General features: G+C 39.8%; 1 protein-coding gene across 6 annotated transcripts in view; it reads right to left on the bottom strand.

Annotated features, from left to right (window-relative positions):
• kdm4c (lysine (K)-specific demethylase 4C) overlaps positions 1 to 17,221 on the bottom strand; it is a 45,597-nt gene that overhangs the window by 16,002 nt on the left and 12,374 nt on the right. For 4 of the 6 annotated variants that reach the window (XM_015389675.1, XM_015389678.1, XM_015389677.1 and 1 more), the window contains exons 11-17: positions 15,326 to 17,055; positions 15,113 to 15,224; positions 8,704 to 8,930; positions 7,324 to 7,537; positions 4,458 to 4,534; positions 2,602 to 2,657; positions 2,352 to 2,460 (exon numbers count right to left, since the gene is read on the bottom strand). In XM_015389675.1, coding sequence (XP_015245161.1) covers positions 2,352 to 2,460; positions 2,602 to 2,657; positions 4,458 to 4,534; positions 7,324 to 7,537; positions 8,704 to 8,930; positions 15,113 to 15,224; positions 15,326 to 17,055 — 2,525 coding nt within the window. Of the gene's footprint in view, positions 1 to 2,351; positions 2,461 to 2,601; positions 2,658 to 4,457; positions 4,535 to 7,323; positions 7,538 to 8,703; positions 8,931 to 13,767; positions 14,378 to 15,112; positions 15,251 to 15,325; positions 17,056 to 17,221 lie in introns of those variants that run through there. The other 2 variants (XR_001481662.1, XM_015389679.1) reach the window with 2 other exon arrangements.

Here is a 17,221-nt window from a genome sequence, read left to right as displayed (position 1 = left end):
TTGGTTGTAGGTCTATCCAATTGAGTGCAGAGGCATTTTTTTTCCTGGTTCGTTCGAAACACGCCCCATAATCACAGTTCTATGGAGCAGTATCAGACTCATATTCTGACTAGAATTGAGTTGGACTACGTCAGGCTAACTTTAAAGTTATCTATTTCCAAAATAGAAGAAGAGCTCAGAATCATTTTGGGCTTTTAGCCTCTGTCCTTTATTGTACAAAAGAAGAAAAATAAAATGAAGGTAAGATTTAAAAGTGTTAGCATTAAGATTAGGGTTTAACTATATGGGGAGTACACACAAACATCTTCACTAACCTTGCTAATCGTTAACTTAACATGCTAAAGAATGGTGTTCTGTCAGAACGGCATATGCTGTCAAATCGGCATACGATTATTTTTTAACTAGTCTAAATAAATTCCATGTCACAATATGAACCACAGCCAATGCCTTCTATAATTTTAAACATGAAAAAAATATCTAACCAAATTTAAATTCCCGCATACATGCTTTTACTACTAAATGTATTTATTTTAAATTAATTTCGACTAATATGCTTTTAGCTATAGAGGCTTCTTCTCTCAACATCCCGGAAACTTTAATCATGTCTGGCCGTTTCCACATCCAAGAAATAACAGTATCATCTAAAGCTGATTTTCTTTTTTAGAAGTTAAAATAAACATGTTTTTTTCTGGTTGGTACATTGCTGCTAAAATTCAATGTTAGAATAATTCCCTGTTGCCCATGTGCGCACATGCGTATTAGAAGAACGTATGCCGATCTGACAGCATATGCTGACAGAACACCAGCTGAAAATGTCAACATTTTGTGTTCGTTCTCATGTTAGGGACACCACAGCTCACTTAGACTTCCTCTATCACATGTGACGGCATCTCATTTAATGAGTAATTAATGAGCTGCAAAAATAAACATTATGAATGCTCTTTGTCTTGTGGGGTTTCCCTCAAGGTTCTGTCTTGAGTTCAACCTTTCGCAGCTTTAGAGAATCTTCTGGAACAGCTCATCATCTGAATGCCAATCATTGATCAGAAATAAAAGAGTGAGGTAATGATATATTTTCTTGATTCAGACGCAAATTAAAACAAGATCCTTATCTTTCCCGTCAGTTTCATTTTTCCTCTATAACTAAGCACCATTTCAGTTTTATTGGCTCCACTGTTCACTCACGTCTCAGAAATCTGGGAGTTTTTATGACAGCTTAATGTCCTCTGAGCATCATTCTAAATTCATCACCGATCATAAATCATTCAAAATTGACTAAAGCTCTGAAATAATCTTTTATACTCAGTTAAATAAATAAGATTTTGTATAAATAATTCCCTTCAGTAGAGATTCAACTGGTAGGGATCAATCTTTCCAGCTGATGGCACCCAGACTTTGGAATAAACTTCCTGTGACTATAAACTACATCAACACTTTTGTCATATTTTTAGAAAATGGCTAAAGGCTCTGCATATGTTTCAAAAAGGTGAAAAAAAAAACAATTCACCGGACGTTATTTCCAAGATTGAAGACGTTTCGCTTCCCGTCCAGGAAGCTTTTTCAATTCAAAATGTCAGAATTAGTGTTGGGTTCGAAGCTTTATACAATGGTCCAAAAGAAAGTCCTGTTTTTGTTTAGGAAAAATGCAAACTGAACCGGAAAAACGGGTCCACCCCTTAATAATGGGGAGTCATTTGGCTTCTTTGTTAGCCTGCAATACCCGATACTGGTCTATGCCTGAGAAAGGGGGTTTGTTATGGGTATTGTTGGCCTGGCTGACCAGGCCTTCAAACTGTGTAACAAAGTTTTTTGGAATGACTATGACCTGGTTGACTGGGAATCTTCACCAGTGGCTCTGCATATGTTATATTATATCTGGAGGATTCAGGTTTTTTTTTTTTTACCCATCTCTTTTTTGTAAATTTCATTTATCTTTATGGGTTTCTTTTAACTTTATTAGATTTAAATTCTTTCTTCATGTGGAGCATTTTTCTCTCTGAACACTTTGGGTTCAAAAGAGCTACCATGGTTGCCAGCAGCGCGGAGCTAACTATAGCGTCAACATGTCAGGTCTGCTGAGACACACTGGGATTGCTCATTAAGCAAACATACACAAACGCCAGAAATGATACAGCACATAGAAATCCCTGCCCATAGAGACCTCCCCCCCACCCTTCAACTAGTAGTTAATTATCTGGATTTGATTGCGGGCATGTTCATCTCACATTGTTAATTAGGATTGTGAATACTTCATTAATTAGACCAGACCATTCCTCAAGGACTCTCTGTGTGTTTTTATATGTGTGTGGGTGTGTGTGTGTGTGTGTGTGTGTGGGTGTGTGTCCTCTCACCAGTTTAAAGCGCTGCATGGGGATCCTACTGGTATCAATGGGACTCCTCTTTGCTTCGTCGCCGAACCTCGCCTCGGGAAGCGCCACAGCACACATCACGTGGGCCCATCTGCACACACGTCAACATTCATAAAGAACCACAACAATGCATGCTAATCATTGGGAATCCCACATGGTTTATTTGGTGGAGCTCCTGAGATTAGGGATGAAATCACAGAGATAATCCATGTAAACAAAGAGCATGCCTCACTTGTTGTTTTGGGTTTTCTTCAGGGCTCCACCTCGGAGGTTACACAGACAGCACTCCTGAGAAAAGCAATAAAGAGAGGTGAGATACTGAAAGGTTTCTCACATGCTCAGATAGCAACACACAAGGAAGAAAAGGAATGCAAATACAGTGGAAGCTGATTATTTTCTGTCTTTACTGGGAGGGTATGTAAACTTTCAAGCACAGCTGTATGGGAAGATTTTTAGCTGGATGCGCTGGCAAAGATTTAACAAAATAAGAATTTAGAAAGGAAAAAAAAAAAATCAACATTTAATTTGACCACATTTCAGTTAGGAGGACCCGAAGAAGATATATATATATGCAGCACAATAACAAATAACAAAACAATCCTTTTAATAGCATGAAACTGAAGTAAAAAATGAAACATACAGTTTTTCTTTAAGCTTTAAAGCCAGAGGGTTTATTAACCAATGTCCCCCTGAAAATACACCAGTGAAATAAATCAGAAATGGCTCCACAATTATCAGGTCTTAATACAAACATTTGGTACCATTGTTAGGTATAAAAAAAAGAATACATAGCTGCTACTATGTCTCATATTTTTGTGTTTTAACAAAAAGAAAATCAAGATGTATTAGCCTTGCATAAATCTTTCCAAGATTAACATCAAATAACGCCCTTAAAGTCCTTTTTAAACCCAAGGAGACACCTCAGATTATATTGATCAACATTTTTACTAAGACTGCAGCAAATCGGAACTGAATTAATTCATGCATATTTGATCCACAATGGTTTTTAATGGCTGAGAGTGTCGGGAGGAGCTACAATTTTGGCACACCTCCAAAACTGTGCTAATGTGTTTTTATAGCCTCATAATAGGGAATGTGCTCAAATAAAATATCTGATTTTCATAGGACTCAAATGAGGAGCCTTTGGTCATGATGCTGTGTATCATCAACTGTGTTTGCAGACCTCAATAAGGCTAACTATGAAAAAACATACTACTTTAATAACCTTTGTTGTGCATGGAAATGACAACACCTGACATCATCTGAAAGAGAGGTATTTCTTCAGAAGAGTCGGTTGTGATTGATAGAGGCATAAATTGCATCTTCTGTGTTTAAAGTGCTTTAAAACAAGTCATTGGGGGGGTACAATATCTTTATGACTCGTTTTAAAAACAGCAAAGCCTCCTTCTTTAGAGGATATTGGAGCAAGATAAAAAAAAAGAACAATGTTTGAATTAACTTTAACAGGAGGTCAAAAGTAGGAGTTGCCACCTGGATCTGCTAGCCGGCAGAGTTTCTGAACTTCTGATCAGTAACGCATGACTTTGTTTCCATCAAGAATAAATACGATATTTCACAGAAGCCTATTCCTATAAGCCACTGATTGAGAAGAACCCACATTAATCATGCAATGTGCAGGAGGGTAAAGACGGTTAAACTCACTGCTGAAAGACTTATGTAAAGAGTGACCTAATGAGGTTACTCGCTAATGGCCTTTATACTCTACCTACTGTCAAATTACTGTAAGGAAGGAATGTCTTCCTAAATGTATGAAGTTTGCTTAAAAACTCTGAATCTGTGATGCTACTGGCCTGTTTTTCCTACTAGGAACCTTTGTAGAATGCATACCAGAGGCTTCCAAGTCAAGACAGAAATTATTAATTGAACAAATACACTATCTTCCATTACCATCCATGAAAAAAATGCTCAAACTTTGGATTTCCTTTGTTTCTTTACTGAACAAATGTTTTTAATTTAAAGGTTGCATTTTTCTGGATTATCAAAGTAAGATTGTAGTTTTTAAAGTTGTACACGTTGGCACTTTGACACCAAACATTGTTTGTAAAATCTGGACACAAACTGTCTTACAGCTGTAACACTTCCTCCTGTGCAGCGATCACAAGACCATTGTTCGCTGACGTCCTCCGCAGCTACACCGTAACAGCCTGCAGGAGGGAAAAAAAAATCAGATGCAAAAAAACAGAGTAATACTCTAAATACCCAAAGGAGGGAGATAAAACAACAGTCGACAGGAACAGTGAGGTCTATTGTTACAAAACACTGGACGAAATGCCACAGCTACATTGTTTCCAGATATTCTTGATGGCATTGAAGTGGTGGGTTTCTGTGTAGACAAGCCCAGTATTGCAGACAAAGTGGAAATTGAGATCTCAGTGGTCTTTGTGGCTGTATGTGGGGGGTGGGGGTGGGGGGTTTTTTTGGTTGTCCTTGTTGGAAAAAAAACAGTCAATGACAGCTTTCTCAACTGTGGTTTCTCTGTATGTTTTCTCCTAAGTGGTACTTTCATTTTAAAATCTTAAAAGTAATAATTTACTATTATTTGCTTATTTTTTCCATTTCAGAGAAGCATATGTGTTTTAAAAAGATAACATTAACATTTACAATTTAGAAAGTGTCTTTCTAAAACTGCTTTGATTCTTTGAAAGCTGGCAGCTGGTTTCAATAACGGCTCTAAAGCCTTCAGACATGGAGGATATTTTAGAAGTCCAAGAGTGAGTGAACGTCTGTGATATTTTCCTTAACGACCAATCACATAACCTGAAATAAAATCCAAGCCCACCTCTGCTTCCTTTCCAGAGTTCAAGTTACCGTTCTAGAAGGGGGGGGAGTTACATCAACTTGTACTTCTATCTCGAAACCAAGCTTGTGGCTTTTTCTGTCGGTGTCAGATGACATGAGCTCCATCTCTTGCTCCCACACGCCAACAAAACCAAATAATTACAAACGCAGCGAAGCTGTTCTGCAGTCGCAGCGCAGTGCGAAACGTGTCTGGATCATGGAGGATAAATAGATGGCAGGTTTAGCTGTAGTATCGGGGAAAAGAGGCTCTGGGAGACAGCTAGATGTGAAGCACAGTCAGGCTCAGAACGATTGAAAGGAGTTTGTCTCTGAAAGGAAATAATACAGAAATCTTTAATAAAATGATTTTTAAAAAAGAGGTATCAAAATGTAAAACAAAAAACATAAAATCTCTTTTTTTATTTAATTTATTTAATAATTGACAATTATTCATGACCTTCTGATTATTTTATGGAAAACTGGGCTACTTTGAGAAGTTTTAAGGCCTCTGTGCCATCACCCTAATCTTTACCTCTGTCAAGCCATCATTTATAAAAGTTTGGTCTAGTTTTTTTTTTCCATTACTGCATATGGAGAGTTGGAACAGAGAAAAGATGCAGTGGGTAATGTTTTTGCACATTTGGCTTGTTTTTATTATTTTGCAGTACGGTTGTTTTGTTCCCCTGCCTTTTTTCAGGACTATCAGATAATGTTTGTACCCACAGACTTCAACTAGGCTGACAGCATTTCAGGAGAGTTGCTCTGTGTTATTTTTTTCCTATCAATTTCCTGCTTGATTCTAAAATCTGCGCCTTTTGGAAATCTTAGCATTATGGTAAAGATCTACATAAGTTAGAGAATATTTTCATATTTATAGCTAACCATTGTATAATGTCAAAATGATGTCTCTGTTGTCATTTTGTTAGTTTAAGCCTCAATTACAAGGCGAGTGGGAGCCCTGATAAGCAGGGTGACGGATGTGTGATGATGCGGGCCTGTTTCTCTCTCTCTCTCTCTTTTTTTGAAACTTGGAAGACTGTACAGCATCATCGGCCACCCTCTCCTCTCCCTGAAGGGCCTCTACAGCAGCTGCTGCCTCGGGGGGGTCGTAGCATACATACCCAGGACCTCTGGCAAGCAATTCGGGGCGCTTGAAACACTGACAAACCGAATGACAGACAGTTTTTGCAACAGGGCTGTAACCCTGTTAAATGCAGACATTTGACACCATCATGTGTCGTTTTAGCCACAGGCCAGGTGCAATAAACAGACATGTCAGCCTCGATGTGTCGTAAATCTCAGCTTAATTTGTACATAGAGCTTCTCTTTTGATGAGCTGATATGCTTTATTTATTTACTCTGTATTTTTATCTGACATGTTTGCACCGAGGGGAGAACTGTGCCCCAGTTTCGCTGTGCTTGTGCGCACTGCACATGTGCTCACTGACAGTAAAGATGTTAATCGTAGTCTCTTTAAAGCACTTGAATGGCTTCCAAACCGGAAATCAGGTTTGGAAGCCATCCAACCTGTGTGACTTTGGGTTTTCCAATTAGATAATTCTCTAAAACATACTGCTGAGTTCACACAGAGAAACAGAAAAATCACTGTTCATTTTCAGAGACATAAATATTACAAGACAAAAATGCCATAATGACGCTTCAGCTCTTGCTATAGATCTAAACAAAGTTTTTAGAAATCACTGCGGGCTGAGTTAACAGCAGCTCCAACAGAGAAACCTGAATTGTATGAAATTGGCTCTAAATTTCTGATGGGTGCATCTCTAGAACAGATCTATCCGTGTTCAAGTGAGTTTTGTTTAAACCTACAGCGTCTAGTCTATGTGTAATCCCAAATGAATGAAGGCTGGTTTCTGAGTTGGGAATGTGGTGCAGGAGGAAGGTTTCCCCTTAACTGGCTGACGAGAGAAATAGAATAAGCTAAACCGCAAAGAGAAACAAGAGAGAGTGTGGGCTGAAAAGGAAACACAGATGAAGTGAGTCAGGACTTATAAACCCGCCGACCTTCTACCAAATATATATATATTTTTTTATGCTGGATCCACTTGTATTCTGCTGGAGATTTCATAAAGGTCCCACAGAAAGCTTTCCCACTCTTACTGTACCCGCTACACTAATTCTCATTGGGCCAACATACTTGCGTGAACTTGCAGGCAACAGCTCTGGCAGCACAGGAGAGGGGATGTGCCGTCGTCTTGCAGCAGGGGGTTTGTAGGAGTCGGGGGACAGTTCTGCTCTCGGAAAGAAAAGCAGATCTCTGGAACCAGAGGCTTGGACCTCCTCAGCCCTCTGCAGGCAGGTGTGGGGGGCTCCAGAGACAGAGGTTTGAAGTCCTCAGCTTTCTCCTCAGCCTGCAGGGGAAAAAAGAAGAATAATTTTTTTAATCCCCCAAAGGGTTTGAATATTGACAGTGCCACCGGGTGATGAAACATGTGCCTCCCTGCCCTGTAAGGAGGGCTTTCATTCTCTGTGACATTTCAGCTAACAGGAAATTACAGTGGCCGGCTGTGATAAGCAGCAAAACCACAGAGGGAGAAATCAGGTAATTACAGGGACCTGTGGGTTCAGAGTTAGCTCTATTCTGCATCCAATTGACCAGTAATCAGTCAGCAATAACTTCTGAGCAAATGCAAAGAGCGAGCAGCTGGACTGTCTCTAGAAGGCTGCCTTTACACAAAATTAAAGAGGAAATCAATCTTCATAAGGTTACAAAATCATCAAAACTCTGGAGTAACAGAGAACCTAGTCTTTTCTTTACTCCTCTATCCCACGGTAACAGCAGTATCATGCTGTGGGGATGATTCATTTTCTTCTTCTGAGTAGAGGAGATGTTTGCAGATACACGCCGAGCAATTCAGGTGGAAAAGTTGGTAGAGGCTATAAAAGACTTACAGTAACCCTGTGGTCTCCAGGGTATAAGGTCCCTCTGTCTTAAAGCTGAGTGTAACTGCTTCATAAAATACTACCAGTAACCTAACATTGCCTACTGTCTGAGATATGTCACCTACTGTTAATAAGGTTTAAAAAAATAAATAAAATCTGTTAAAAACATAATACGCTAATAAAAAAAAGTGAAAAACCTCATTTAAGACTGAATAGGCAAAGTTAAAAAGTGAAAAAATTAAGTTCCCATATCAGCTTTATGGTTCTGAGGTTAATGTCTAACAAAAGGGTTTTTCTTTTGCTTTCCATAAATGTATTTCACAAATTTCTCATAGAAGCACTTTAACAATCTTATGGCAAGTGACTGCTTTTGTGTAATCAGAGGGTCATTGATTTTTGCCATGAAAATACTTTTTTTTGTTACAAAAGTGATAAAATCTTGTTCTGTGTCCAATAACACTTAAATATGATGAAAATCTTTGGGCAAAATTTCATTAAAACATTCAAATTTGTGGCTGAAACATTAACATAGTGAAATTTAAATGGTCTATCAATACCTCGGTAGATGTTGCGTTTAAGTCGTCTTAAAATGTAAATTTTTGCACCATGATTGTTACAAATCTCGTGAGTTTACCTGATAATATGGCATGAAGAGTGTGCAAACAGCACAGTGCGGCTGCATAGTGGCAGCGTGAGCATTGTAGTCCCTCTCTGCAGAGAAGCAGCTCTTTCTGTGCTGCCAAAGGTAGATGAGGGGCTTTGCCCATTCTTCTATTTCATGCTCCCCGTCGTCGTCCTCCTCCTCCTCCTCGTCGTCGTCCTCATCCTCCTCCTCTTCTGCCAGGCTTGCTTCTGGAGGCTCTAATTTAAGATGGTACAAATATGAATTTCAACAACACATCCCAAAAGATTGCAGTGAAGTTGCCAGATAGAGTTTAAAGGCTGAGACAAACTTCATGATGTGGGGGTCGAGAAATGTTAGGATGCCATCCTCAGCTGCTTGCAGACGTTTTTGTTTTTCAGCAGGTTGTTTTAGTTTGTGGATTCAATATTTCTGAGATATTTTTTTTTTTACGACTTGGGAAAAAAAAAAAAAAAGTCCAGCAGAGGTTTTTAATTGCAGACTTTGAATGTAGAGTCAGTATTTTATGAGTCCTTTCTTTTTTTTGACACCTTCTGTAGTTTACTGGCTATTAACTTCTGACCCTCCATTCTGCCTAATGCCTCATCCTATTACTACTTGGAGTTGATTTTAGCTCTTTGGCTTCTGTTTTTCCACTTGCTTTGAGAGCCCTGACCACAGCTTCCTGATGGGATTAAAAATGGGAAGCTTTTTTTTTTTTTTTTAAAGCACAGGTCCCAATCTTCAACATTATAATCTTTAAGCCAGATGTGAAATGCGCCTTGATTCCCAGGATGATATTTCTCTTGAAAGATGTTTGGATCCAGTTCTTTATTTATAACAATGTGTTATTGGGCAGAAATGTCAATAAGCCCTCCTCCTTGGATAGGAAGCAACCCTTGAACAGTATTTAATACAACAGGACTCAAGATAGATGGAAACTTCTCCTGACACTGCATTAGACACCAGGAGTAAATCCCTCTAGTTCTTGGTAAAATTCTATCTTTCCTTTCGTTTTCCAGTACGTTGTGCAAAATTTGTTGCCACGCTGCTTTGCAGCTGTATTCAGTACCTAGTGCTACAATTTTGAGCCTGATCTACACTGATTAAAAGCAATTTTGAAGGTCAACCATCAGAGGGAGAAAGTTCTGCTGATTTCTGGACACTGCTTTTTAACTTCTCACCATGGAGCCTTTTATAATCAAAACCAAATTTTTCATAACAGAATATTCGTAGCCTCGTTCTCCCTCTATGGGATGAGGCTGTTATGGAGAAGGAATAAAGCTTTTCTTTTGAGGGGACTATTGCTAATGCAAGACGGCAGTGATTTTAGGTACATCTAGAGCAATTTGTGTTATAATCATCTAGATCATAACAAGTGATGCTATAATGAGGTAGTTGAACACTTAATGAACCCCCAAATTAAGTGATTCACTTCTGAAACCTGTGGCTTTTAAAATGTACAGGATTGCTTGACAGTTTATGTGTCAAACCCAAGGCCTGTGGGCCAAATCCGGCCCAAGGCAATTTCTTCAGCCTTGAAGAGTCCTAAAAAAGGAGTATAATGTGATAAAGCTGAGACCTTTACCACCCACTGCCCGCTGCCTTGCTGCCACAGCTCAGAGATCAGGTCTTACAGGTGAAATCTCTTCACAGTTAGAAGGATTATTGTTTACAGGATTTAAAGCCAGTTGTTAACAAACTACTTGATACTATTTTTTTAAAATAAGGATGAATAAGTTTGTGTTTACACATTTATGTTTTCACACATGAAGATTGAGTGGTTAAACATAAGTTATTTGTAGCCCTTGGTTTTAGCATGCTGATCATAAAACCCAATGATTCAATGCATTGTTGTTCTGTCTCGGTCAAATGTTACAAAAGGATTTAAATTTGACTTTCATTTAACCCCTCACTTATGGAAAAGAAATCTGGATCAATAATGATTGGAGAGCCAATTTTTTACAGAATTTAAACCAAGTGAAACTAAAACTTTTCTACTTGAGGAGTTCTGGATAGAGCAGGGGTCGGCAAACCGTGGCTCCGGAGCTGCATGCAGCTCTTTAGCGCCCCCTTGCTACCTGGAGCTTTTTCAAAAATGTATAGAAATCTATTTTTTGTTTGTTTTAATATGATGTGCAGGAGGTCAAACAAAAATGAATTATGTTGTGCCAGGCAAACAAAGCGGTGGGTGTGTCTCGGACCATGGATCCCAAAGGGGGGAAAAAAGGAAGATGGCGAAAGAGAAAAGAGGACTCAAAGAATGGACTAACCCCTGGGATAGAGCATATTGACAGACAATTTTTTTTTTTTATCTTAAATACAAAATATTTCTATAAATTTTTAAAATTTTGGTATAATTCCTGCTCTAAGTGAGTCGCTCTGTCAGCTAAAGACATGTTTTAGAGGCTCTATACTCCAGTTAACAGTTGACTATTTTAATAATTGATTAATCCGATTAATTTTTTTTCAGAATGAAATTATGAAATATTAAGTTTTATTCAAACAGATGCAAACAACTCTTGAAAAAGCTTGATAATCCGATGTGGCTAGAGAACAAAACGAATCGGACGCCCCTTGAGAAGCAGTGGAAACAAAATTCATTAAAGGATTTTCCAGGTCTGGAAATCTTTTGGAACTTCAGGTCCTTATTCTCCACCCTAATCTCTAAATGATGCAGACATCCGTCCATCCATCTTTCTCTTCTCCATCAACAAACCATCCAGCATTCCCATCCATCCATAAATTGTAATTCCATTCATCCACCTGTTCGTCCATTATCCGTCCATCAAACTATGAATCCATATATCCAACCAGCCGCCCATCCATCCATCACCTTCCCATTTATCAGGTTTTCTATCATCCCATTTGTCTATCCAGCCATTATTTGTCTGGGATTCTGCTCTCCATCAGGTTACTGATCTCAGTCCAGCAAGCCCAGCTTCAAATTCAATTCAATTCATTTCAAAAACGCATTATTGATCCCGAAGGGAAATGAAATGTTCTAAGTGTTACAAAGGTTTCTTCACCAAACTGTTGTAGATGTTAAAGGCTGTGGGCTCTATACTCTATCTGTTGTTTTTACACAAATCTGAGAAATATCATACAGAATATTTTTACTTTTACCATTTTAAAACAACAAAAAAAGGCACACTCAGAAATTTTAAGTCTGGGATTGTTTCATGTGCAGGAGCCCTAAAAATAACCCCAAGTTAAACAGCTTCCAAGTACGTTGGCTCAGAAAATGAGTCACAATGAAAGATAACTGAATACTACCTTATTTATTTTCTCCATTGCCTAGTAACAGTACCAACCTATCAAACTCACTTCTTTTACTAATTTTAAAGCACATTTAATGACAGAAGCTGATTATTCCACTGATTGTTTAGTAATTAGGTTAATTATCTTGATGTGGAAAATATTTCTCTCATAACTGTCGTTTGCAGTTATTTTCTGATGCAGACTTTCTCTGCAGTTGCATCTAACCCCAGTAATCATACAAGATTCCAGCAACATTTATTAGTTGCTCCTTTAGTAATGGCTGCAGTGCCATCACAAAGAAAGCAGAACTCAAAGGTTTGCTACTGATGATAAAGGTAAACAAATGAGGTTTTAGAGGTTCAATGTGTTGGTGCCATCTGTTTTTATAACTAACCCTCATCTTTAATGGTCTTTCATATACGACTGCACATATCAGCTGCACCTATTAAATTAAAAATATATATTCATATACCGGCGATGTGAGGGAAAAGCTCCTCATTGCGTAAATCAGAATTAACAAGGAAGCGCAGGAGTTTAAACTTAATAAGGAGGCATTAATAATGAAATCACTGAATATGCACAGGTTGGAAATGGCTGCTAATAAATTGCTTTACAGCATAACGAGCAGAGGGCAGAGTTATTATATATATAAATAAAGAAATAATTTTAAATAAGTCATTTTAAATAATGTGCTGCCATTTCTTATATCCACTTACTGTAAATGTGTCGATAGCTGTATATTATAGTTATTTATTCTTCTTTGTTGTTGCGATTTTCAAAACTACTTTTTGCTCTTGTTCAGTATTTTTTTTTTTTTCACTTTATTTTGCCTTTTTAATACTCTTTTTGATATATATACTGGTTTGACCTTTTCTATATAATGCCTGTCGGTTTGCTGCCATGTCACGCTAATATACCCATTTTGGACAACGAAGGAATTTTCTACTCTTTTCTATCATATATTTGTTTATTGTTCTTTTAATCATGTGTTTGTTTGTTATCAATTCATCTTTTAAGAGCTACAATGTAATACTTCACCCGTGGAAAACAGCCTGTATGCTTTCTACTCAGCACTATTGGCGTTTTCTTTTCAGCTTAAACTAAAAAAAAGGTTAATTGTAAGTACTCATGATGAGCACCGGTCAAGGCGATGATGGATGAGGTATGAGTCTTTGTTTTGATCAACTGTGATTATTTTAAACCTGAAATTGTTGCGCATGCTGAGACTGGGAGGCGGTGGCTACAGAAGGCTCTCATTTACCAACTCTCTGTTTAGTTAAATCTAATCTCTCTGAAGAGGAAACAATTCCCTGAAGTAGCTGGAGCAGGTATTTCACGTTCCCTCTGAAATAACAGTTATTCTTTTGTTTAAATATCAAAGAGTCCTCTCAACGCCACTGTCGTTTTACCGTCATGGAGATAAACACCCGCAGCAGCCGCTGAATTATTCATCCTTTTCACCACAATCACGGAGGTAATAAATGTGACTATGTGCGTGTATATATATACATAAATATGCATCAGGAGTTGCTAAGGAGGACCCTCACTCCCACCTTATGAAATCCCCTGAAAACAAATAGATCATCTATCAAAAAGGTCAGCGCGCTGCGGCAGGCCCGACAATTAAATGTTTATGAGCGCACTGACGTCAGAAGCATCATCTTGGTGGTGGCGGTGGGAATTCATATGGTTTTGAATATGAGGAGGGAAGGAAGGGACCACAGAGCAGAGTGATTTACGATGGGAAAGGACATATTTGAGATAATGAGACAGAATTGATCAGTTACAATCAGCTAAAGTATTCACACCACTCCAACCTTTCCAGATTTTAACCACAAACTTTAATTCATTTTATTGGGATATAATGCAACAGACCTACAAAAAAAGACATATAACTGAAGGAAAAGACAAAAATATTACTGAAGCTTTTAAAACTGTTTTATAAATATAATCTAAAAAGTGTGGCGAGCATTTGTTTTCCGCCTTCCTGAGTCAATACTTTCACTAAATCTACAAATGAGAGTTATTTTAGGAGTGTCTCTAGCAGCTATGTACATCTAAAATCAGATTTTTTTTTGTACATTCCTCTCCGATTAGCTTAGGCTCAGTCCGTCCACCCAGAGGGTATCTGTGTAGCTAATTTCTCAAGTCTTACAAACAGATTCTCATTTGTATTTTCCTCATGGGCCGAGTGTCCCATGTGAGGGGTACGTTTAAGTTCGATGTCCTGTCCCGATCTCAAGCCTTTCAGACCCTCTAAGAGGTTTTCTCCCAGGACTGGGGGATCATTTCGCTCCATCCGTCTTCACACCAACTCTGACCAGATTTCCTGCCTTCCCACAGCATGATGCTGCCACCACCGGTGAGGAAGATGTGTTCAAGGGTGAGGTGCAGTGTTAGTTTTCCGCAGCGAACAGCGTTTTGCCTGTAGGCCAGAAAGTTGGATTATCAAACTATTGTTTTAATATCTAAACAGTTTCATCTCCGACCAGCCGGCTGACATAATTGGTCTATCTGATGGCGTTTGGTTGACTTAGACCTTCAGGAGACTTCTGTAGGCAAAAGGTCTCATGGGAATTCAGATTTCTTTACTGAAAGTTGCTTAATATGAATGCACGACACACTTTTCAGTTTTAATTCAAGGAGACTTAAAACTCCTTTTGCCTTACAATTGAAATCCTTTGTGTCTTTTGCATTAAATCCCAATAAAAAGCAACAGTTTGTGATCCCGTTTGAAATCCTGAAAAAAGTGAGTTTCAAGGGGTTTCAATATTTGTTGGGCTGTGAAATAAAGAATAGTCGGTTGAAATATTTCTAAGTAGGTTTTGTGGTTTGATACAAATCATTCATAAAGGCAAATAAGTTTGGGTTTGGTTTTATTCTGGGACCTCCAAACCCAATTAACGAGAATAGAAAAAACACATTTCAGGCGGCTATGTTCAGGGTCCTGCAATTTGGCCATAAAAAGATTATGGAGTATGGATTGGAGCCACCCACTACGCAAAACAAAAACCGCAACAAGAAATATCTCTGGGGTTTTAAAAAAAATCTGAATAAATGAGCAAAGCTCACAATAGGATCTTTTATGGCTGTCTGCATGTCTTTAACGCTCAAAAGTGGGTTTAAAAATAACTCGATATGTGTGTGTGAGTGCGCCCACCGTCGTCACTGGCAGTCTGCTGTTTCACGGCTGTGGGCACGGCTCTTGCAGTGGGTTTCCTGAGAGGGTGACGCCAGCTCTTAGTGGTCCTCTTGGCTGACAGGGCCGGGTACTGGCACAGTGAGGGAATCAAGGGAGCTTTAATGATGCAAACCATTAGGGTTGGTTTTTAGAAAGTGAAATTTGGTGTCAAAAAAACCAAAAAGCACTTACAGCGCAAACTTCCCCAGGTTCAAGGCAGGATTCATAGTTCTCTTCTTCCTCAGAGGAATCACTGCTGCTCTGACCCTTCTCGCTGCTTTGCTGCTCTGTTTCTTCACACTCAGATTCGTCTTCTTCCATATCAGACACCTGGTCCTGCTCTCGCTGTATTTCCCTCTCAGCCTCGCTCAGTCTCGCCACGGATTGAGCCCCTTTCTCTTCATCCTTTTGCAACTCATAATCTTCACCATGTCCCAGGGGTTCAGCAGCACTGACAGAAAGTAGCGAGGTGGGCTCCAGTTGGGCCCAGGTCAGAACCCCACCCTCTTCCTCCAGGTTCTCGGATGTGCGAAGGTCCGGAGCAGTGTCCTCCAGGTCCGTGACCTCTTTGCACCGAGGTTCGGTCCACATGGTGTAAGGCAGAGGATCATGCGAGAAGTCAGATGGGAGATCCGGCTGCAGATTCTGGATGAGAATAGCAGGACTGTGGGAAGTGAAGTTTTCCCAGATACAATCAGACGAGATTTTCGTCTCGATGTGTTGAGAAGAACCATTAGAATACGTAGTGTTGGGTCTTAATGCTGATTGGTTCTCATTCTGAGGGAATAATGAAGACTGTGATGTTTGGGGAACACTGCCAGAGTTAGCAGATGATGGACAGCAGGTACTGTATCTCATGCTTTCTTGCGTCTCTCTTTGAGATCTCTCGTCACTCTGCTTAGGAATTAACCTTCCCAGCATTCTGCGATCCCTTTCCAGAGTAGATTCTATCGACATTTCACATACGTCACCAGATGTTCTTTTGTGCAAATCGCTGGCAGCTAAAGGAGGCGCATTTGCTTCTAAACTACACTCTGCATCCTCCTCGTAATTAATTGGAGCCTCTAAATGCCGGCGGCTGTCATGGTCCACTGTGCTCGGTTTTGACAGCTGTAAATGAGCACCTTCCTGTCCGGCTTCCTGCGAAGACGGTGAGCCGGTCGGCGTCTCCCTCTGGAGCACGGGTGCGACCTGGTGACTGAACGCTCCGGGTTTGTGGAAATGAGTAAGCTCAACGTCGGCAGGGGTGAGGGAGGGCATCTCCTGGGTCAACACAGGTGGCAACGGGCAAGCGCCCGCCTTCCAGAGCAGCTCTGGGATGAGCTGTGGCATATCTGCAGCATTTTTCTGCAGAAGAGGAGGTAAAAGGTTCTCCTCAGTGGGGCCTTTTGCTACGCTGTGATTGTGTTGGAAGATGCAGCCACTGGATGCGGCTCTATCTCCCTCTGCTGGTTCATAAAGTGCTTCTGTGCTGGAGTGGGAGTTAATATGTTTAGGAATAACATCTATGTCCATGTCCTCTGCTTTTACATTGTTAGTGTAACTCCTGGTACGTGTGTGTACGCTCCTGTCTGTGGTCGGCGTTAGCTCTGAATATGAGGACGTCGTTACCTGAGCCTGAGGTTCAGAGGGAGGTCCGTCCATTAGAGGGTCTGCAGAGGTGTTTGTGTGGCAAGGTGAGTTGAGGTGTTGCTGCACAGAAGAAGAACACCTCGAATCCCCGGTTTCCAGGTGTGCCCCGGGATTGTCTCTGGGTTCCTCACAGGTTCTGTGTGTGACCCCTGAGAGGCCCTGACAGGCAGGTTTTAGCTCCTCCTCTCCTGTTGTGGCTGGAGGGCTTGACTGAGATGTGCCGTTTTTAGAAAACCCGAGAATTTTACTCTCAACGCGGTTTACCTTGACCACGCACATTTGTTTGCAAGCTGGGGAAGATAAAAAAAAACAAAACAATGAAGTGTTAAAAATCTAGGATTAAAATTGTTTAAAATGTGAAAAACACTCCTGATCATACAGAGAAGCTTTCAATCACATAGGTATAGCTATATTATAGGTATGATTGGTTCTCCTTTGTAAGTCTTCCGTTTGTTA

The sequence above is a fragment of the Cyprinodon variegatus genome, unplaced genomic scaffold, assembly GCF_000732505.1.
Source record: "Cyprinodon variegatus isolate N-32 unplaced genomic scaffold, C_variegatus-1.0 Scaffold469, whole genome shotgun sequence".
Lineage (NCBI taxonomy): Eukaryota > Metazoa > Chordata > Actinopteri > Cyprinodontiformes > Cyprinodontidae > Cyprinodon > Cyprinodon variegatus.
Note: the sequence above shows the minus strand (reverse complement) of the source record. Positions and strands in the feature narration are given on the sequence as shown.